The sequence below is a fragment of the Emydura macquarii genome, unplaced genomic scaffold, assembly GCF_026122565.2.
Source record: "Emydura macquarii macquarii isolate MOO-44397 ecotype Brisbane River unplaced genomic scaffold, CSIRO-AGI_Emac_v2 contig_1253, whole genome shotgun sequence".
NCBI lineage: Eukaryota > Metazoa > Chordata > Testudines > Chelidae > Emydura > Emydura macquarii.
This window is the reverse complement of record NW_027131390.1, coordinates 76,823,717-76,844,318: the sequence shown is the minus strand read 5'-3', so window position 1 is coordinate 76,844,318 and position 20,602 is coordinate 76,823,717. Positions and strand designations below refer to the sequence as shown.

The following is a 20,602-nucleotide window of genomic DNA, read 5'->3' as shown; positions in this document are numbered from 1 at the left end:
GAAAAAGCGAGAAACAAGCTGTAATGTGCTGAAAACTGAATTCTATATGGTAACAAAACTCCTCAAATTAAATGTGGTTCTTGTTTCTCATATTCATTTTTGTGAGTGACTTAAGTGCTTGTGAAATAACCCTGAAGACTGAGGAACCTGAAGATTGAATGGCTTGACTGTCCTGGGACTGGAGTTTTCTATTTAGCCATAGCTACACTGCTCTACCTGTTCTATCAATGGAAGCTTTCCCACACTGCACTGCCAAATTGCCTAAACATAGAAGGGGACACCTTTTGAGCTGAGAAGGTAGTTCATTCTTCATCTGCATTCAGAGGTTTTGATTGCTACCAGAGGTGCCAATTAATGCCAGATTTGATGGTTGTTTCTGTGATGTGCTCATACAAGAACCAGCAGATTATAATCATTGTTAGCTACTGAACTCATTTGGATTTAAATCACTGTTGCAGAGGTGGAAGAAAATCTCATTATCCAGTGAATCCACCTCGCTCCCAATTCTCAAATCAGTTATTAAAATGTATTCACCATTTATTGATACTCAGGGCAATTATGTGACATTTCTGGTAGACTGGGAATAATTTATCTGCATGTCTCATGCTTACAGTATAGCACATAACTCAGTACTTTCCAGAAGGCAAGGATATATAGCAAGTATTCTGATGTCACCTTGCCTTGCTCTCAAACAGAGGTGTGCATTGAATAGTTCATAGTTACTGGGATTTCAATACCTATATCATTGGGCTGAATAACAACATTTTCTGCATTACTCAGCTCTACTCTTACCCATTTTTCCCCTTCATCTCTGTAAACACTGATTTTGGGAAGCCGATCCACCAGTTGAAAAAAACGTGCAGCCGATATTTTTGCTTTAGCATAGTTTGGAGTATAGGAAGAAGCTCTTCCCAAAGCAGTTCCACTGGTCACAATGGCAGAAATCACCCTGCAGTCAAGGAGGAAAGTTTTTACCTTATGGGTTATGTAACTTGTGAATTTTATTGTAAATAAAATACTTCTCTAGCTAAGTATGTTGCTGTCTGCAGGTATCGTCTTACCTGAACACATAGCTATAATGAAGTCCTTCTCTCTCCACTAAAAACCCCCCGTATCGATAAGAGGCTGAATTGGCTATGAACACTATACACTGGGCAAAGCCGAAACAGATTCCATAAACGTTTGCTTTACTGATTGCAGCTCTGTATGGGATTTCCAGCTGTTCTTCATATGCTTCAATAAATTTGCTCTCCTTTCCTATTCCAGCTACAGTCCTAATGTTAGAGAGGGCTTCACTGGAAATCTGCAGCAGAAAAAAAAAAGGAGTTATAGGTAAAAACCCTCAGGAAATGACACTGAAAAAGTGGGAAGACCTTCTCTTTAGCCCACTTTTCAATGAGAGGGCAACATGATTGTTCGGCAAATTACAGAAACTAACGATGTACAAATTAGTTCAGATACAAGGAGAACTCATCCAACCTCAAATAGAACCTTTTCTGAATTCAACCCTCCCTGGGCTAGGCTACTGCAAAACATTCATGCTGAGGAGGGCCTTGCCTGAACTCTTCCACTTTGTGAATTTCTCTTTATATATATATATATATATAACAGGCACTGCTATTCCTTAATAATAGAATGTGTCCAACTCCAAACAAAGAGGTGTGGTTGTTCTCGGAGACCTTCAGCTGTTCTCATCAGCTGAATCATGGCCACCCTCGACTTCCCCTGCTGATATTGTGTTCACTGGGTTGTGCTGTGAGATCTGTGTCCCTTTGAACACAGGACTGTGGATTTGTGACATGTAGCTAAGTAACCTCTGACCAGAGGCCTCTCAATGGCATGTTAGGTAGCAATCTCTAGCTAAACTGAGCAACACAGAATATAACTGTGCCATAACGCTAAATATTTTAAATAGATGGCATGGTGGGAATGCTGGGGTTAATCATAAATGAAAAGTGGTTATTTTCTTGTTTGCACGTTTTTAAAAAAACCCAAATTTTTATTTCAATTATTTTCTGGTTTTGCTTTTTTCTTACACCCGTGGTCTTGGGGGAAATGGTGAAGAGTCTCCAGTTCTCTTTCTTCAGAGTCTAAACCTTTTATAAATTAAAGGCAGCTGAATTTACTACTTAATCTTTTCCATTGATATTTTGCTGGTTCATGTTCAAGAAAAGTGGCTAGATGGAACAGACAGATGAGGGTAAAATCCTGGCCACACTGAAGCCAATGGCAAAACTCCCATCAACTTCAGTAGGAGCAGGATTTTTGCTAGGGGGTAGATAAAGAGTAACCCCATGCCTGACTGCATGTATAATCTATTGTATAATGGTACAATGCTGTGTAGGAAGCTGTTATCATTTCCCTATTATCTTTTTCTCTGCTTTGGAAACTTTTTTGAGGCTCCTGTTAATTGTAAGGATTAGAATCTAGTTTTGCTGCATGTAAAGTTCAAGTCTCAGCCCACAGTAGAGCTCTATTTTCATCAGTGGAAGGCATACAAAGTGTATTTTATACCAGATTACTGCTTCACCCCTTTTATCCTGTGAATTTTAATTCACAGGTTTGTCATGTTTAAATGTATTTGCTGCTTGCCTTGCCAGTTGTAATGGCTCAGTGTGTTTTACCTTTTCTTATCTATAGATATTTCTTATTAAACGTTGTGTTATTGCCTGTGAATACACAGCATAGAAGAGGTGACCTGAATATGAATACTTTAAAATAATTTAGGTCAAATTTCCATTAAGTTTTTTTTCCCAGGCCAGTGTGTAGAATTAGTCCTAGTGCATTAACATGCACCTTGAAGGAGATGATAAACAGGCACTGTGAACTTAAGTGTTCAGACTATGCTTTTCTGGATTTTGAAAAGGCAGATAAGCAGTCTGTAGGAAGGCGCTGTGGCCTCCCCTGGAGACAGAGCCCGAGGGAGGGCGCGAGCAGCCTAAATGGACCCAATCAGGCCCAGCAGCTAGGTCTGCCCGGCAACAAGGGAACCAGGCTGCGATAGGACTGCCGGGCCAGCCCAATCAGCGGCAGTGGGGCGGAGCCTCCACAGGAAGGGGTGGTATAAAAGCCCGGCCCCAGAGCTCAGTCAGGGAGAGACTGCTGCTAGAGACAGATGTGCTGCCCTGCTGGCAGAGGCCTAGGCTGGAGCAGAGCCACTGACCAACCCTGGCCCTGGAGACTACGTAGGGCCTTCCTGGAACTGGACCAGGCAACCCAGTCAGAGAGACTGGGCCGAGGTACCCGGACCCTGGGACTGGACCAAATCACTGGAGCCCCGGGACTGGGCAGAGGCCCTGGGGCAACCTGGGTGGAGGATACCCCCCGAGGCCGGACAGGACCTGGAGGAGCTGCTGGCCGCCGAACCCCGTGAGGTAGGACAGGACCTGGAGGAGCTGCCAGAAACCAAGCCCCTCCCCCACCAAATGACTTAGAGGAGCTGCCCCTCGAAGGAGGGACTGACGGGCCAACCCCAGACAGAATACCCCCGAGATACTGAGGAGACAGGTACTGGAGCCAGCAGGGAGGAAGTAGCCCAGGGACAGCCATAGCTTATCGGTGAGTCTGAGGCCTAGTCGGTGTGTTGTGGCGGGAGCCCCGCTGACACAGTGGCAACCGCTTTTGCCACTGCTAGGTCCCTGGGCTGGGATACAGTGGGAGACGGGTGGGCTTGAGTTCCCCTCCCCTTTCCCTTTTCCTAGCCACCCCGAAGAGAGCCTCCTGCTCCCTTCCACTCTAGAGAGAGCAAACCCACTGCTGACTTGCTCGCTTGCCCTGCCTGAGGGCCAGAGCGCTAAACTGTTTGCTCACCCTGCCTAAGCGTTAGAGCAATCGACTGCTGGCTTGCCGAAAGCAAACTGTTTCCTCTGGTATAGGAAGGCGCTGTGGCCTCCCCCAGAGACAGAGCCCGAGGGAGGACCCCAGCAACCGGGCCAGTGAGGGCAACCTGGTGACACAGTCATTGTAGAAAAGACTTAAACCCTTTTGTATTAGAATGCTATATTGTTGAATAAATTAGAAAATATCACCAGACATAATCAGTCATTGCCAATGCTACTGAAGCTTTGAATGACCTTTTCTTCCTAGCCTCTGGGTCGTTCCATTGAGTAATGGCTGATGCTCTGGCCATTTGTCAAGTTTCTATAGCTACATCAACTTCAAGAAGGTATTTTGATTTATCACTGGCTGTAAATAATTCAGCCATTGTGAATGAGAGAATAGTCAGCATTAACTCTTCCTAGACTTTGGGTGTCTCTTTAAACTAGTGTTGTTAAAGTCATTCATTTTGTATAGAGGCATGTGATTTTTTTAAAAAATTTTTTTTCTAGAATTCTTTAAAATACAAGAATAATCTAAATGTGTAGAACTCATTAACTTTTACAGTTTACTTTATTTAGACTATGTATCCCTATTTGTCTGAGGGTGTCTCTGCTAGTATTCTAGTGTGCATCCAAGATATATTTTCTATAACACAATCCTCCCTTCTCCAATATATATAAAGCAAGCAATTATTGTATCCTGCATGCTCTCAGTAACCAGCACAATCAGCAGCACCAATCTCTCTATTGTTGCTCCAGAAGACAATATAGAAATCTACAAAAATCACAAATGCCAACACAGCAGGAACATGAATGATCATTCTATGAGGCTGCAACAGTTACTAATATTGGGCCCAGACTGGCAGAAAATATCTGTGGACTTCTAAGTCATGTCACCCCTAGAAGGTTGTGGCTTCATAGGGCTCCCTATGTGAAGCAATAAACAGAAGAAAAAGAAGACAGTCTCATGGCAGGAAGCTGAGGAACTGCCCTGGTGAGGGTGGAGGGAAGAGAGTTTATGCAAAGGAACTGTGGTTTGCTATTCACAATTCCCAGTACTAGTACATCCTCCCACTAGGATTAGGTAGGTAGGACTGGCATAACCTCCTTGCACAGTCATGAGAGAAGGGAGAATGGATGGTTCTAGTTCCTCGCTTAATGGGCAGGAATATATAAATACAAAATTCCTCCTGGAGTTGGAAGAGGATTATGTCCTCCCTACTGCTGAAACTGGCTCTATAGGCTCCCTTCCCAATTGCTGTTGCACTGGACAACTCAGTTGAGGGGAGGGGAACTCTTTTCCCCAACTGCCATTGTTTTTAGATGTTAGCTCAATTTTTGAAATACAGAATAAATACTATCTTGGTATCTTCAAGACATAGGACCATTACAGTTCTTCAGTGGCTGACTGTCTGAGGGATATATACCATCTGCTCTGCATTGCAGAGGAATGGCATGCAGTCAGGGAGCACTGAACACACAACTTATTCCTTCCAGTGAAGGCTCCCATCTCCTGTGATGGCTTAACAAACTTGACATGTATCTATTTCCCTCACATATTTTGGAGAACACACATTGTAGAAACAATGGTAAAATCTAGCTCATCCAGGTACAGAATACAGCTCACGGAAAAACAATCCAGCTGTCTTTAAACTCAGCACATACTGTTTTCTGAATTAGTGCTGAATTCTAGAATGCAATGATTTCTTAATACCCAGGAACCAATAGTCATGTGCAATAAGAGCATCAGAGGGCACCTTCAGATATGCATTTTAAAACTAAGCAAATAAAAATAGACACCCATATCTTACTGTGTAAAGCCATAGCCCTTTTGAGGAGGAAGTCACATGGCAAGTAGTAGGTACATTTAAAGCTGGGAAAGTCACCATGACAAGCAGAAATACTGCAGCTTGTATATCTCTGTCACTTCTATAACAGCTGAATCACTGATAATTCCAACTGCCTGAGATATGACTGACACATGCACCCTCCCCTCCTCAAATGCCTGTTCATCTAAAATGTGTTAATAAAAAACATTACCTGCCCAATAATTTCCATAGCTTTTTTGTCCTGAGAGGCAAATCCTGTCAGCATTTTAGCCTGCACAGCTCCAGATAAGGCTAAAAAGGGCAGGAAGCACATTATAACGAGACTTAGTTTCCAGCTGAAGTAGAAAGCAATGATAACTGCCACTCCAATGTTGGTAAGGGAACTGACAATCATTCCTATCTGAGATCCAGTAGCCTTAAAATAAAACAAAAATAGATTACATCACATATGCTTCAAAAGACAATCAAATACCTTCCCATCAAACTGAAAAATTCTAGATATTAAAATAACATGGCATGGATTAGTACGTTTAAATTGACTGCTTAGGTATTAGCCCAGTCTAACTGTCCTGTTTCCCACTGAAGTCAAATGGGAATTTTTAATCAAAATAAACACTGCAGGATCAAACCCTAACTATTCTCCTGACCCACAGACCATCCAAGGACTAGTAAAGAAAAACCTACCCTAAGAACGCTAACAGATATAAAGATAATGTAATTGGGGTGAATTTTTGCCATGTAGATGACTCCCCTTGACTTCCATGGAAACAGCTTATGTGCATCAGCATGCTTAAGTTGGCCCAAATATTTATTTGTTTTATGTATTTATTTATCTTTGAATAATTAAGAGGTACCCATAATAGGCTCGAAGAACCCTAACATAACTAGTAATATGACAGAATCCCAGCAGCACTGAAATAATCAAACAGGAAATCATTGAGGAAGTACTTGGCAAAGATTAAAAAGGGGATGACTCATGATTGCTGTTTAGCCCTGTTTCATTATTTGAGATAAAGGTTTAAAAATGCCTTTATTATAATCTTTGCTGGTAACTTTATCTTTGCCTCATGCACTATGGGAACATTTTTCTTTTTGATGACTTTACCGTATTTATTCAAGGGTTGGTCTGTCTCAGCAGCAACAAACGTTTAACTTCACTAACTGGGAACTCAAGTGTATATTTAAAAAACGTTTTAGCTCTGAAATCATTTGGGGGTGAAATTCATCACCCTGGTGTGGAGTGCCAACATCCAGTTCCCCCACTAGTTTTCCTCTGTGCTAAAGATATAGGGAGGGGAACTGCGACATAGTGGCTGTTTTGGGAGTCTCCGTCCACCCATCCCGTGCATCATGGAAAAGGTCTCTGTGTGGGCTCTACATAGGCTAGTATGGAGTGCAACAATGGGACAGATCACACGATCTACTGCTACATGGATCCTCTGCCTATAACACACCACATAAGTAGCACAAAGGGGGTGTGGCTTTTGCTTTAGCTATGTAGAGAGAGTGCTGCATTGGATCACTGAATCCAAGCCTTAACGAACTCTGGGGAAGTTCAGGTATACATCCATATCCAAACCTGGCGACTGGCCTTACCTCTGCATGGCCCGAGATTGTTCCGCCCTATTTCTTTCTGATTTACCTCACATGGATGAGGTGTACATTAGGGGAGACATTTTTATTTATTTATTTATTCTTTATGCATTTATAGATCATTTCCTAAGCTGATGAGAAAGTTGTCCAATCAGGAGACTTCCCTTCCTCATGGTTCTCATTTCTCTCCAGAATCAGAAACAGCAGAGGGGCAAGTGTAGTTTATTTCTGTTAGAAAATGAAGTTGTAAAGCAGGGGAAAGTCCTTGAGGGCTACCAAGAAGCAGAGACAGAGTAGGCACACATTAAGCAGCAGTTTGACAGGTGGCTTTTTTTGGTTTTGTCTGTTTAAGAGGGAATTTAGAAAACCTACCAAACTATTGTCTGGCAAGGCATAACTGAGCAATCTCCTGACCAGGTCTGCCATTCACTAAATTCAGAAACTATAATGGTTTCTGCCTTGTATGTGGGAAATTTGATCTTAAAGTTTTCTCTTGTCTCTACCCTTCTTCCACCCTTCCCTTTGTGTTAAGAGAAAAGTTAACTCTTTCCAAAACCAGATGTGTAAAGGAGGGCAAGGGAGAGAAAATAAATCCTTTAGCATAAATTGTAAACACTGATGTCTGGCACTCAGCACTGTGAAAACCATAGTACTTAATTTGTGATAATCCAGTGTCATGAGAAATAATAAATAATATGCAGACTGGGAAAAAATGTTACAGGACTTGCTTTGAAAATGTTTCAAACCAAATTCACCCTAGTAGATGAGAAAGGAATGTAAACAAATTATCAAAATGCTAAAGGTAAAAGTTTTAAAATCAATAGAGTAAAATTAAAATCAATTATTTTAATTCTTTAAAAATCCAAAGGTTAAACATGTAATATAATTTTCAAGAAACAAAATGTTAACTTTGCTTTTAATCCTAGTATTACAACTAAACTGTTGGCCCTTTTTCTATTTAGCAGGACTCATGATGTAAATTGGGTTAAGTCAATTAAATTAATACAGTTAAGCAGGCAAATAAATTAATAAAAATTTTAATTAACTTTATTGAAAGTCTTTAAATGGAAAAGTAGACTGCCTAATCGTTTAATTCTTTTTGTTTAATTTTTTTTCTAGCATACATTGTCTTAATAAATCTGCATTTCAATGTTTTATCTTGTAAGTCCATGTATAACAATTGTGGCACCACATTTGTCTTATCTTATATATGTGTGGGGTGTGTGTGTTATGACTATTTTGTTTTATTTTGTTGCAACAAAAAATTAATCTTGCGTGTATAATCATAAAAGAAAAAGAGAAAAAAAATTTCACTAGTGGTATCACATTATTATTTGGTATTGAGTCATGACCATACAATATTAATTCAATTCTTAATTAAAATTAAATTAAATGAAAAATAGCAAAAAAACAGGTCATGCTTCCATCATATGTTGTACCAAAGCATAACGTGTGTTATATATGATTTGGTCCCTCTTTATATTATGAACACACTGAGCTCACCTATATATAACTGAAAGTTACTTACTTTTAATCAGAGTTCTTTCATATGCCTCTGCATATTCACCCTCATGGGTACTGCTCTGCCCTATCGTGACTTGCTGTAGAACCTTTTTCTAGCAGTGTTAGCTAGAGAGCTCTCATGCTCTCCCCTCCCCCTCCCCTTTGCATCACTGATGTTCTGAGGGCAAGGCTCTATGTAGGTGGAATGACCTCACCACCTCAGTTCCTTCCATTGTGAAATCAGAACAAAGACTCTAACAGAGAGGGGAAGATGGGTGGAAAAGTATAACTATGCAGGGTTATCTCAAAGAACTTTGGTTACATGTAAGTAACCTTCATTTCTTCTTCAAGTGGCTCTGCATATTCCCACTTATGGGATAGACTGATAAGCAGTGCTGAAAATTAACCTGGAGATGGGAACAGAGATGGAAGCCTTGCTTTTATAAATGCAGTGTCTGCCCTGGAGGCCAGGTCCAAAGCATAATGCTTACTGAAGGTGTACACTGAAGTCCAGGTTGCAGCTCTGCAAATTTCAGCAACTGGCACCTAACTAAGACAAGCAAGGGAAGTAGCCATAGTTCCAGTGGCATATGGTTGAATCACAGCAGACACAGGAACTCTTGCTAGCATGTAACATTCAGCAATATATTGTTTAATCCACTGAGATTTGGATAGAAGACTTGGAAGAAACCAGTTGACCCATGAGGCTTTTAGCATAAGCCACATACAATCTAGATAATTTATGAAAACTTTTAGTTCTAGCTAAATAATATGCAAGGCCCCATCTCAGATCCGTGGAACTGGGGTGGTCAGGTCCTGCCACATGGCCCTCGGTTTGGACATATATAGCCTTAGGGATTTGTCTGAGGGAGCCACAGGAGCCAAATCCAGCACTGAGAAGGGTTGTGGCTTCTTGGAACCTTCAGTTGTTTGGAGCCTTTTGCTGTAACTGGCTGAGACTGGCCTCTTAGATCTAAGATCCAATGCCTGATTGGGTCCAGAGGACCTAGCCTTAAAAGCTTCCTTTAGAAAGAGCTGCAAGGGAGTCTCCGTATCCTTGTGGACTCTGGAAGTATAGGTTCAGCAAATCAAATACCCAGAAGGCAAATGTGCTTCTCCCAGATGCTTGAAGCACTGCATGTGTTCACTGGATGCTAGGAAGAGAGCTGGGCAAGAAGCACACTTCTTGAAGCTCATCTTTCTCTTTTTCGTTGGTTGCTCCATAATCCAGAACTGGGAAAAACACCTACTAATGAACTAATTATACCAACAAGCTAACATTATTTTAGGAAGAACGAAGCTCTGACTCTGAAGAGACTGGAGAGGTTCACATCCATTCAAGCACACACTTGGAAGGAACTGAGGAGGTGAGGGTGATCTTCCCTCCAAATAACTTTGCCCTCAGAACATCAGTGAGACTGAGGGGAGGTGTGGGGGATGCAAAAGAACTCTAGCTGACCCTGATCGAAGAAGATTCTGTCACAGGGTGGCACAATGCCCATACGTGGGGATATGCAGAGCCAACTTAAAGAAGAAATTTGGGTTACTAATACAAGAGTGATATTGGAAATGTGTTACACTAATCAACTTGAGCAGTTTAAAGGACAATCCTACTACCAGCAGGAGGAGAGGCCATGAAAAGCAATATGCTACTGACACTGCTGCTATGGATCTGCTTACCAAGGGGTGGCAGAGGAGGTTCCTATCTCAGTGTCTATAAATCTATAGTGGGGAGGAGGGAACAGTAAAAGAAAATGTCCTTACTAGTAATACCTAATATCACAAAAATTAAAAATTCTGTTATATATTTTATAGGGAACAACAGATTTTTGTATTGTTTTTAACACGGTGTCAGTATAGCAGTGATAAAAATGACAACATACTGCAAAATGCAATGAACGGTGTAAATAGAAATTAGATGTACAGTTTTGCCAACAATGGTTCCCTGCTAATTAAGAACTTAAAGGAAAACTAAGGGTTTTATAAAATTTTCTCCAAGAAAAAAAGACCCAGAGGTCCCACATACCAGAAACTAAAAGAATTATTGTGAGGGTAGTGGACCCCCTTGCAGCAACTACCAGGGCAACAGCCATAGAACCTATTTCATGGCCAAAATTGGAACCTGGACCAAAGAATGGGCTAACCCCTCTTTCAATACCTGCCTTTAGTTAATGCATAAATTGTAGATATTATCTGTGGTTTTAAATTTCTCACCCTGGTATATGACACAAATTGAAATGTGTAAAAATACCATGTCTAGATTGTCCAATTCTATGCCAATTGAAAGATTGGCTGTATATCATGAGCAAATAAGGGATGCTATTAGGAGTCAGAAAACTCAATCCTCCTCTGGTGTTTTTAGAACACAAGGGTTACAAAGCGTAAACAAATTATGGGATCTGTTTCAGGCTTTTTTAAATCAATTATGTCAAGTAAAATAAAGCAGATTTTAAAAACAAAAAAAAGACACTTTAACTATGTTAAACACCCTGGGGCTAACAGAGTTCCACCTATGACTGAGGGACTTGAGAGTCTAGCTAATGAAGACAGGAACACTGTGTTTAACATTGCCAATTTGTTTAAGCAAAGAGGCAAAAAAAAAATAAAATCAATGAACTGGTTAAAAATAGTACGAAGAAAGCAAAAAACAAAAGTGGGAATGAAAATAATTTGCACCACTTATGGCAGCCATGTATCAGACAGGGTAACCAATACATTAAGATACGTTGCAGCTGGAAAAGTGCCAAACCTTATTGAGAAGAAACACCTAAATAAATGGTATTGTCCCAAATGTACGATGCGACTTGGCAATGTGTTAAAGCACATAGACAAATTCCCTTTAGTAGTATTCAAAATTTGGGCTCTGTGACGTGACATCCTAATTGAGGCACATGTTGTTCTAAACTATCTTGTAGAGAGTGGGATTCTGTGTATATTGTATTTACGGTATCTTTACCAATATAAACCCCAAACATGGCAATATTTAATAAATTAGGCCCAGTAGTAGGTTACTTAAAAGAAGGAATCTGTAAAGAACACCTATAGCTACATGGATCTGCTGGTTTTTCATTCAGCCACACAAACTTGGTGGGTACCACCTATGGCTAGTTGCTTCTTAAAGGGCTACTGATACCTATGTAGGTGTGATGTCCTCAACATCGCAGTGCTCGGCTATGGTCATGCCAGCCAAACACAGCCCAACAAGACAGATGAGCTAGCTGCCACTATCTCCTGTCCTGTGATGCACACCAGCAGTAAAATGGCTTATCACATTGATGGACAGTATTGTGTAGTACCTAACAATAAACATTTTCTGTATGGAAGCTTTATGGGCAATATCACCGATCAAACTTTTTGTTTTATCCCTCATGCATGTAGTATTATTGGCCAAACTATAATTATGCCTGCACCAGTCTTTCAGAATGAAAGTAATATTCAAAGCAAACCCAACCATTAAAAAGATGTTGAGAATGACATATTATTGATCCACTGACCTTAAATCTAAAAGCATTACTAGATTGAAAAGATACCCATGTTGCTGAAATTTGCAATGACATGCAGAAAGTGGAAGGTGCTTTAGAAGATTTAATACATTATGGTGACTTGGACCTACTTATTTCTAATACATAGATAGAAGTACCTTTATATTATTAATCATTTTACAAATAGTGTTAGGTGTAGTTGTGTTAATTTTGAATATCACCCATGTATTTTGTTAAAATAATATAAATCCTTCATGAATGCATTAACTAGAACCTCATATAAGCACCTAATCAAGTAGGTTAGTACTGCCATAATTGGTAATCTAGTCAGGAAAGGTGGGACAGTTAGCAAATGAATCAAACTCCCCATGGTTCTTTTGTGTATAAATCCCCCTTATCCTTTATGCATGAACTTAAGTGTTTTGTATCTATTATTTTAATTTTTGTATCTATGATTCTAGGGACTCTGTACTTAGATTAAATTTAGTGTGTGACCAAGTGGTGGAATGTGTATAACATTTTTACCCTGATCCTGTTGACCTGTGAAGAATGTGTCCAGGAGGGGACCACTTGTGATTGATGAGTTAAAACCTCTGTGATTGATGAGATAATGACCCACTGAGAGAGATCTTTAGCTTATTAACAACAGAACTGAACCTAAACTCAACAGTTCGGAAAAGTTTTTGGCTTTGTTCATTTCACTGCTCTGTTTCATTGTGTAGATTGCAGTGACTACAATCTTCAGAGAAGGCAAGACAATACCACTTTGGCCTAGAACTAAGCTCTTACTTATGTAGTTATTTTAAGGCAGAGCTGGTGTGAAGAAATTTGTGTATGAAAATTAAAATGGAACCTGCAAGTTTTTGTAACTTAATGTAACTGTAAAAAGGGGAAGGGAGATTGCTGCTGACAGGAAGCTCTAGGCAAAGCCTGCCCTAGAGCAAATGGCGCCCTAGGCAAGGAGTGTCTTTGGTGCCCCCTTCCATTCATTTGTTAAACTTTTGAATACCTTATTTTTTTATTGCATTTGTGGCCCATTTCTCAACTTTGATGCACGATTTGCATGCATGATTTATCCCTGTCATATAAGATGATAAAGTTGCATGCTAGGATCTGAAAATCTGTATTTAACAACATAAACAGCATTCTGAGCCCAGCGCAGCCCCTCTCCCTTCCCCCCAAAACCCAGCACCCCAGGTGGTTGCTTGAGTCTCCTGCCTCTAAATCCAGCCCTGGCTGTAGGCTGCAACCTTTTCTTTTCTCTCTCTCTCTCTCTCATTCTTATTTTAAATTCCTTCCAAGAAGAAAAAAGTCCAGTGAAACTCCTATCACCAGTTAAACTGAAACAGAAAAAATATTAGCAACAAAAAAAGTTCATACATCTTTCTGTGTTTGTAGAAAAAAAGTTACTTGCTTTAGAGCCAAGTATCAGTGCTGTGGTTTACCACACACACAACTCAGCAGCACACACCTTTAACCAGTAGGGGGTGCTGCTCACAGGCATCCTTCCCCAAACCATTTGAGCATTACTTCTGCAATACTATCCATGCCAGTCTGAGACTGACCCAAAATGGCGAGCCATGTAGTAGTAGGGAGTGCTTTTCTTAAGTGGACTGTTAGTACAAATCACAACAGCAACGTGTAATAAACTCCACTCCAGGCTGAAAATTCTGTTTAATCAATGATATTACTATTGATTAATTTGGCTGAAAACAACTGTGATATGTTTCAAAAATATGCATTTAGTGATTATGGAAATATTCCACCTTCAGGAATGAGAAATTAAAGATTATGTCCTGAATTTTTCTCAGGTATATTGGTGGCTTGTGGTGACTTTACTGACTTTTATGGCATTGATCTGTTTACACTGGTACAACAGACAGCAGGATCTGACTCTAGTTCTGCATTTACTTCTTTACACAGAAAGTAACTGATCACTGTGCCAGTCTATGATGGATACTGCACACATTGGAAATAGCTTAGATCGCTAGTGAGAGTAGAAATGGTGAGGGTATATATTTTACTGTTTACGCACAATAATACTGTTTACACACAAGAAACTCAGTAATTAGCATGGATCAAGATAATTCCTAATATATGACTTCTTACCCCTTGAACTTGTGATGCATCTGTTGCAAGTCTTGTAGTCAAGGTACCGGGACTGTTTCTGCGATCATCAAACCAACCGATCTCTTGCCCTAGCATAGCTTGAAAACCAATTTTCCTTAACCGTCTTGTAAGCAACTCACCAGACTTTGCAAATGTGTATCCCTAGTATGCATAAGAACAAATACATTTATTACACACACACACACACCCCAACAGACATGCACAGAAAAAGAAACTATCAAAACAGAAGTTTAATAAATTGTCATTACCTGCAGGAACTGTGTGAAAAATGATACTATTCCAACCAGGACAAAAAGCAGGCAGATGCCATTGATCAGTGATCTTTGCTCTTCTTCATCAGGCATGGAAAAAGTCTTTTGGGGAAAAAAATGAATGCCATAATGTTAGATTGTCAATACCAGTATTTATGTGAACAGGGTAAGCAGAATTTGTCTGAGCTTGAGCTGTGAAGCTAAGATCCAGATCGTGATCTGAAATAAATTCTACTTTGGATGTACTTTGTAGAGCTGGACCTTAGCCACAAAGTGCAAAATCACAAGTTTCAGCTTAGAGTTTGAGGGCATGCTATCACTGATACTCGCTCTGCAGTTACAACACTATGTCCAATGGACGAGAAACAGTCCATAAAACCATACACCTCAAGTGCTACTGAAAAGCAACAAGTTTCAATGATGGAGGAAATTTTCCCTTGGAATAATTACCCTGTATGTGGTTTTTACACTTTTCTCTGAAGCATCTGGCACTGGCTACTGCTAGTGACAGGCTAATGGATGGGATTGTTAAGATCAGTATGGCATTTCTTATTTTCCTAAACTAACTCTGGCCTTTTCCTCCTGTTTAAAGCTTGCTTCACGGTTAACAAGAATAAAAACAGAGGCAGAAGATATTATGTGCAGTCACTGAGCATAATACCATTTGCTGCACATAGCTAATTACAGCCAAAACAATCCTCTACTGAAAAAGAGTTAGGGGATCTAACTGCGATCCAGAGAACACTGGCTGAAGTCACAAGACTGTGGAAAAGATTAGTAGACTCAATTCCTCTCTTCTTTCTATAAAGCAATAGAGCAGCTCCCTTAACACCCATTATATCTATGACAGCTGCTAGCTCATTGGAAAATACAGAATCAAGTACATATGTTCCAAATCCATACTTGCAAATCACGACGATTCACCCATTGATGCACATGAACAGCTCGAATTGATGCTGCTAATGGAAGATATAAGCGTGCTTCAAAGGGAGAACATAGGTCCCACATGTTGCTGAACCCACGTGAAAATAAAGCACTCTCTTGCCAGTGTGGGTTGGGAAGAGAATCCATTAGAAAAAATGTCCAGAGCTCAGATTAGGAATATTTTTTCCTCCCAAATACTGTTCTTTTATCTCTTCCGTTTATGTCTGTTCTTTTTATCCACTGCTATTAAACCAATTGCCGATGAAGTAATGGTCCATACCTAACTAGTCATCTTTTAGCACTTCCAGTTCCTAGGAGTACTGTCAGTTGGAATACCTACCATGTTGATGGGTATAAGAGGCACGTATTTGGACATCTCTGCTAAAATGACAATAGTTCTAATATTCTAACTGGATTTCAAAAGTAAAATCACTATACAACTGCCAATCCTCCAACAGATCAACATGTTTAGCTCTTGAAAGTGGCTAAAAACAGGTTATAGATTTGACCTTTAATACTTACATCTAAACTGTCCTAAATTCTTGTGACTAAATAGCTGGCAATAGAAAGGGCTGCTGGAATTTTCTTCTTAGTTATAAATGCAATAAATGAAATCCCACAAAATACATATATGCCTTAGTCTTAAAAGGTCAACTCAATGTATTCATAGTTCAGCAGTGATCTACACAAATTATTGTTTAGAAGGAATTGGAATAGGAATTGCATAGAGAATTGCAAAGCTGCTTCAAAGTAATTTTTAACTTTCAGTATCAGCTCCTTGGCAACAAACTAAACCCTGCAAAATCCAAAATAACAATGCCCGACTTGCATTTAATGTTGAGAGATTAAAGTCTGCTCCAAATGTCTGTGCTCTGCCAAAACCTTTCAAATGCAGCGCATCTGACTTGGCCAAAATAATTGGCCAAAATAATTTCATTTATTTAAAAAAAAAACCCACCACATTTTTATGTTATTTCCTCTTATTAATCCATCATCATAAAAGCATAATATATGAGGATGCATCTGCTGCAGTTCTTGTCCCCCGATGCAACCTGCAATACTCTCCATAGCTCATTTTATCCTTAACGTCTCAAACAGTGAGCAACCTTGGGAAATATTTGTAATTTATGTAGCTGGAAAGATAAAATTTAGGATTTAGCATCTGTTTCTCTGTAGGATTTAGCCCAGTTTTATATCTGAGCTGAATGAGACACAAGAAGCTAAAGTCAATGACTTGATGAATTATGTCCCACGCTGAGTCTGGATTAGAAAATAGGTCTAATTGCTCTAAGTTCTAGTCCTTTTCTGTATCCTTGCACCACAGGGCATTATAAGTATATAATATATGTCAAAACTTTATATAAATGGGATGAAAAATACTTAAAAAAAACAAAACAAAAAAAACAAAAAACCAGCACAAAACTCAGCAAATGTGAGAATAACAGATGTTAATTATTATAATTGCTCTTAGAACCAGCTTTCTTCATCTGAAATGGTAAAAGCAGAAAGTCTATTGAAGGAACAGAAATATTAATTTATAAAACTAACAATGTGTATTATGGATCATACTACATGACTTTGAAACAGGATAAAGTATACTTTATTTCAGTATAAACATTTACAGGGGTGCACTCTTGTGCATTTGGGAAAATTCCAATATTTCCCTTTATTTAGAGCCATCATAAATTGTGGATTTTATTGCTTCTTTACGGCTAGAAGGTAGGTGACTGTGACCAAAAGTTTGATCCTGCCCCCCACTAGACTCAAAATGGCAAATTTTCAATGGGGCAGGAGCAAGCCCCAGCTGGGCAAGTGAAAGGGGTGAGTGCAAAGCACCTTCTCTTCCTTAAACTCCCCAACATTTGCCATCCACATAGTGGCTGAAGTCATGCTACTGCTTCCTGATAGTGCAGGTACAAGCTTCTCCAAAGGATGCAGGGAGACGTTCTGAGGGTAGGGCCATGACTGTGCCTCCTTTCCTCACCAACTAGCAATGCTAGACGAGTGCACAGCAGAGCACAGCCTACTCCCAGTTAAAGGATTGCAGAGCTACTCCTGCAGCATGCACTGTGTAGGAGCTCTAGGAGGAATTCTGGCTGAGTTGATCACAATTCATTCTGGGGCTCCTGTTACAGGCTCTGATTCAGGAAAGCATCCCATTCAGAGCACTCTCTGGGACATAATCACTTGCATAAGTGCTGTTCCCAACTGAGCCTGAAGCATGTGCAGAAGGTCTGACCAGAACTGAGACCATAGGGCATACCCTCTGCGCCCTTCCTCACAAATTCTACTTGCAGCTGACATTGAATGGAAGGAGAACCATTTACTTGTGTGTCAAAAGCAGCCTTATTATTTGTAATATAAATAGAACAAGCCAATTCTGTGCTTGCATTGATGGTCTCTGCTGCATTTGTGAACTGGCTTCTTTCTAAATACATTGGCACTTTTACTTTTTATTATTCACTTCTTTTAATCTCAGTCTATTTTTATAGCAACATCTGAGACCGTTGAAAATAACTTTTCCCTGTGTCAACTAGATTTGGCTTCTTCTATTCACAAATGTGTTTTCTCCCACTTCCCGGAGCTTAGTTCTCGTCCAGAACAAGCCAACAAGTCTATCATCATCATCAGTGAGGATATTCATAAAGCTCTTGGAATAGGGTATGCACTCGAGCTATTTGCAAACTGTCTGCCCGGCCCTGCATTACCACAGCAAAAACATTCTAGGGCTATGGATAATAAAGCATAGGTGTTGATTTTTAAAGTATCTCTGTTGGGGCCCAATTGTTCCAGAATGCATAGTGCTTCCTGCAAAGTGCTGAGCATTTTCATCTCCCAATGGACCCATTCCTTATAGATGAGGAATTCATCCAGGGAGATCAAGGTACTCAGTATCTTGCAGGCAGAGCTCAGGCCCAGATCCTTTAAGGTATTTAGGTGTCCAACTACTAATGATTTCAATGGGAGTTAGGCGCCTAAAACCTTCATGTCTCTCAGGACTGGGCGCTTACAATGTGATGGATTCATACTGTGGTTTTAGGCATGGAAAGCTAACGTCTGCACTTGCTTACTGCTATGCAACTCCATTAGGTCTTAAATAGAAGATGGGTCAAATTTAGGGGCTCAAATAGTGGACAATGTCCCTCCATTTCACAGAATAGTGCCTGGGTAATGTTCAACATAATTTAATTAATATTTTCATAGTCTGAAGTGTTTTACTTTTGCTTTATGTACTATTACAATTTGACACTTGTGGTCAAAGTATAGGCCTGATCCTAAAAAACATTGATTTTCCATGGGAGGAGAGTGGCACTACACAGATAGGTGAGATTTAGCAGGGATTCGGCTCTGTTTCCATAGTAATTTATTTTCTAGACTGGTATTTGTAATAGCTGTGATCTTGCACTGGGGTGGATGCTAAGTAAGCCAAGAGTCCTAGGCCCTGTCTCTGTTAGTACATTGATGTAACAGGAGATTTCCTGCTGGGGGTGACGGACAGATTAAGAAACTTAAAAAGGGAAATAGCATTTTGTTATAGATATTTTTCTCTTTTTTTTCATGTTACCTGAAAAAAAAGGTATTTAGAATCATAGAATCATAGAATATTAGAGTTGGAAGGGACCTCAGGAGGTCATCTAGTCCAACCCCCTGCTCAAAGCAGGACTAACCTCAGCTATATCATCCCAGCGAGGGCTTTGTCAAGCCTCAGCTTAAAAACCTCTAAAGATGGAGATTCCACCACCTCTCTAGGTAACCCATTCCAGTGCTTCACCACCCTCCTAGTGAAGAACGTTTTCCTAATGTCCAACCTAGCCCTCCCCCCCCTGCAACTTGAGACCGTTGCTCCTTGTTCTGTCATCTGCCACCACTGAGAACAGCCTAGCCCCATCCTCCCTGAAACCCCCTTTCAGGTAGTTAAAGGCCGCTATCAAATCCTCCCTCATTCTTCTCTTTTGCAGACTAAACAAGCCCAGTGCCCTTAGCCTCTCCTCATAAGTCCTGTGCTCCAGCCCCCTAATCATTTTGGTTGCCCTCCGCTGTACTCTCTCCAACTTGTCCACATCCTTTTTGTAGTGGGAGGCCCAAAACTGGACACAATTCAATTAACAACAATTTGCACATACAGAGCACTTTACAAACATTAACTAATTAATTAGGGCCTGAATCATGGTCTTATTGAAGTCAATAGCAGGATTCTTATAGACTTCAGTAAGAGCATGAATCATGCCCTAATTCATTAGGTGAAGCTCATCGGTGCAGGAGTTTGAACTTTCTTGGGGTTCGGTCCAAGCCTGTGGATCAAACTCCTGCAGGAACCACAAAAAACCTCACCACTTCCTGTTCCAAGTGTAAGGCACACTTCTTTGACTATGCCTCCTCTAATGCGAACACAGAGCAGTGTATACAAATACAAACCACCCCAAGCCACCGACACATTACATCACACAGCAAACACACTTTTTCCCCTTTGGGGACGGGATGACAGAAAGAAGGAACCACACTTCACGGATGTTAGTCACATTGCTTAATGTGCTTCTGCAAGGCACTTTAATACTATGGTAATGAGAGCGGCATAAGAAGCTATGTAGAATAGACTACAGCAGGAACAGGTTCTTACTGAGAAGATCACCCTGCTCAGCTAGATAGGAAGGATTATCTCCACTTGCCAGAGGGGGAAGATGAGGCAGAGAGGTTAAAAGATTTGCCCAAAATGACAGGAGTCAGTGTCAGTGCTGAGATTAGCAGTTAGCAGTTCCTGTCTCAGTTTGTTCATCCACTCTTGTCTGCTGTAAGCTCTAAAGGTGTACAAGGAATAACCAACACTACTGTGTGAATTTAAAAACATTAGCATGACCTACCGCAAGAATCTGACTGAATAACAGAGCATAGAGTGGATTGACTGCCCCATTCACAGCTGCACCAAGAGATCCAAACAACATATAAGGCCACTCTGGAGCATTGTATTTCAAAATTCTGGTGACTGGTGCAGGTTCCATTTCCCCTTCTTCGTCCTCAAATGTTTCCTACAAAATATATTAGATTTATGAAGCAAAAACATTCCCTCCATGACA

General features: G+C 40.3%; 1 protein-coding gene across 1 annotated transcript in view; it reads right to left on the bottom strand.

The window, feature by feature from the left end:
* ABCB11 (ATP binding cassette subfamily B member 11) overlaps positions 1-20,602 on the bottom strand; it is a 69,156-nt gene that overhangs the window by 4,876 nt on the left and 43,678 nt on the right. Inside the window, exons 19-24 of the mRNA XM_067549293.1 lie at positions 20,390-20,554; positions 14,604-14,708; positions 14,335-14,496; positions 5,859-6,062; positions 1,062-1,303; positions 793-949 (exon numbers count right to left, since the gene is read on the bottom strand). Coding sequence (XP_067405394.1) covers positions 793-949; positions 1,062-1,303; positions 5,859-6,062; positions 14,335-14,496; positions 14,604-14,708; positions 20,390-20,554 — 1,035 coding nt within the window. The remainder of the gene's footprint in view (positions 1-792; positions 950-1,061; positions 1,304-5,858; positions 6,063-14,334; positions 14,497-14,603; positions 14,709-20,389; positions 20,555-20,602) is intronic.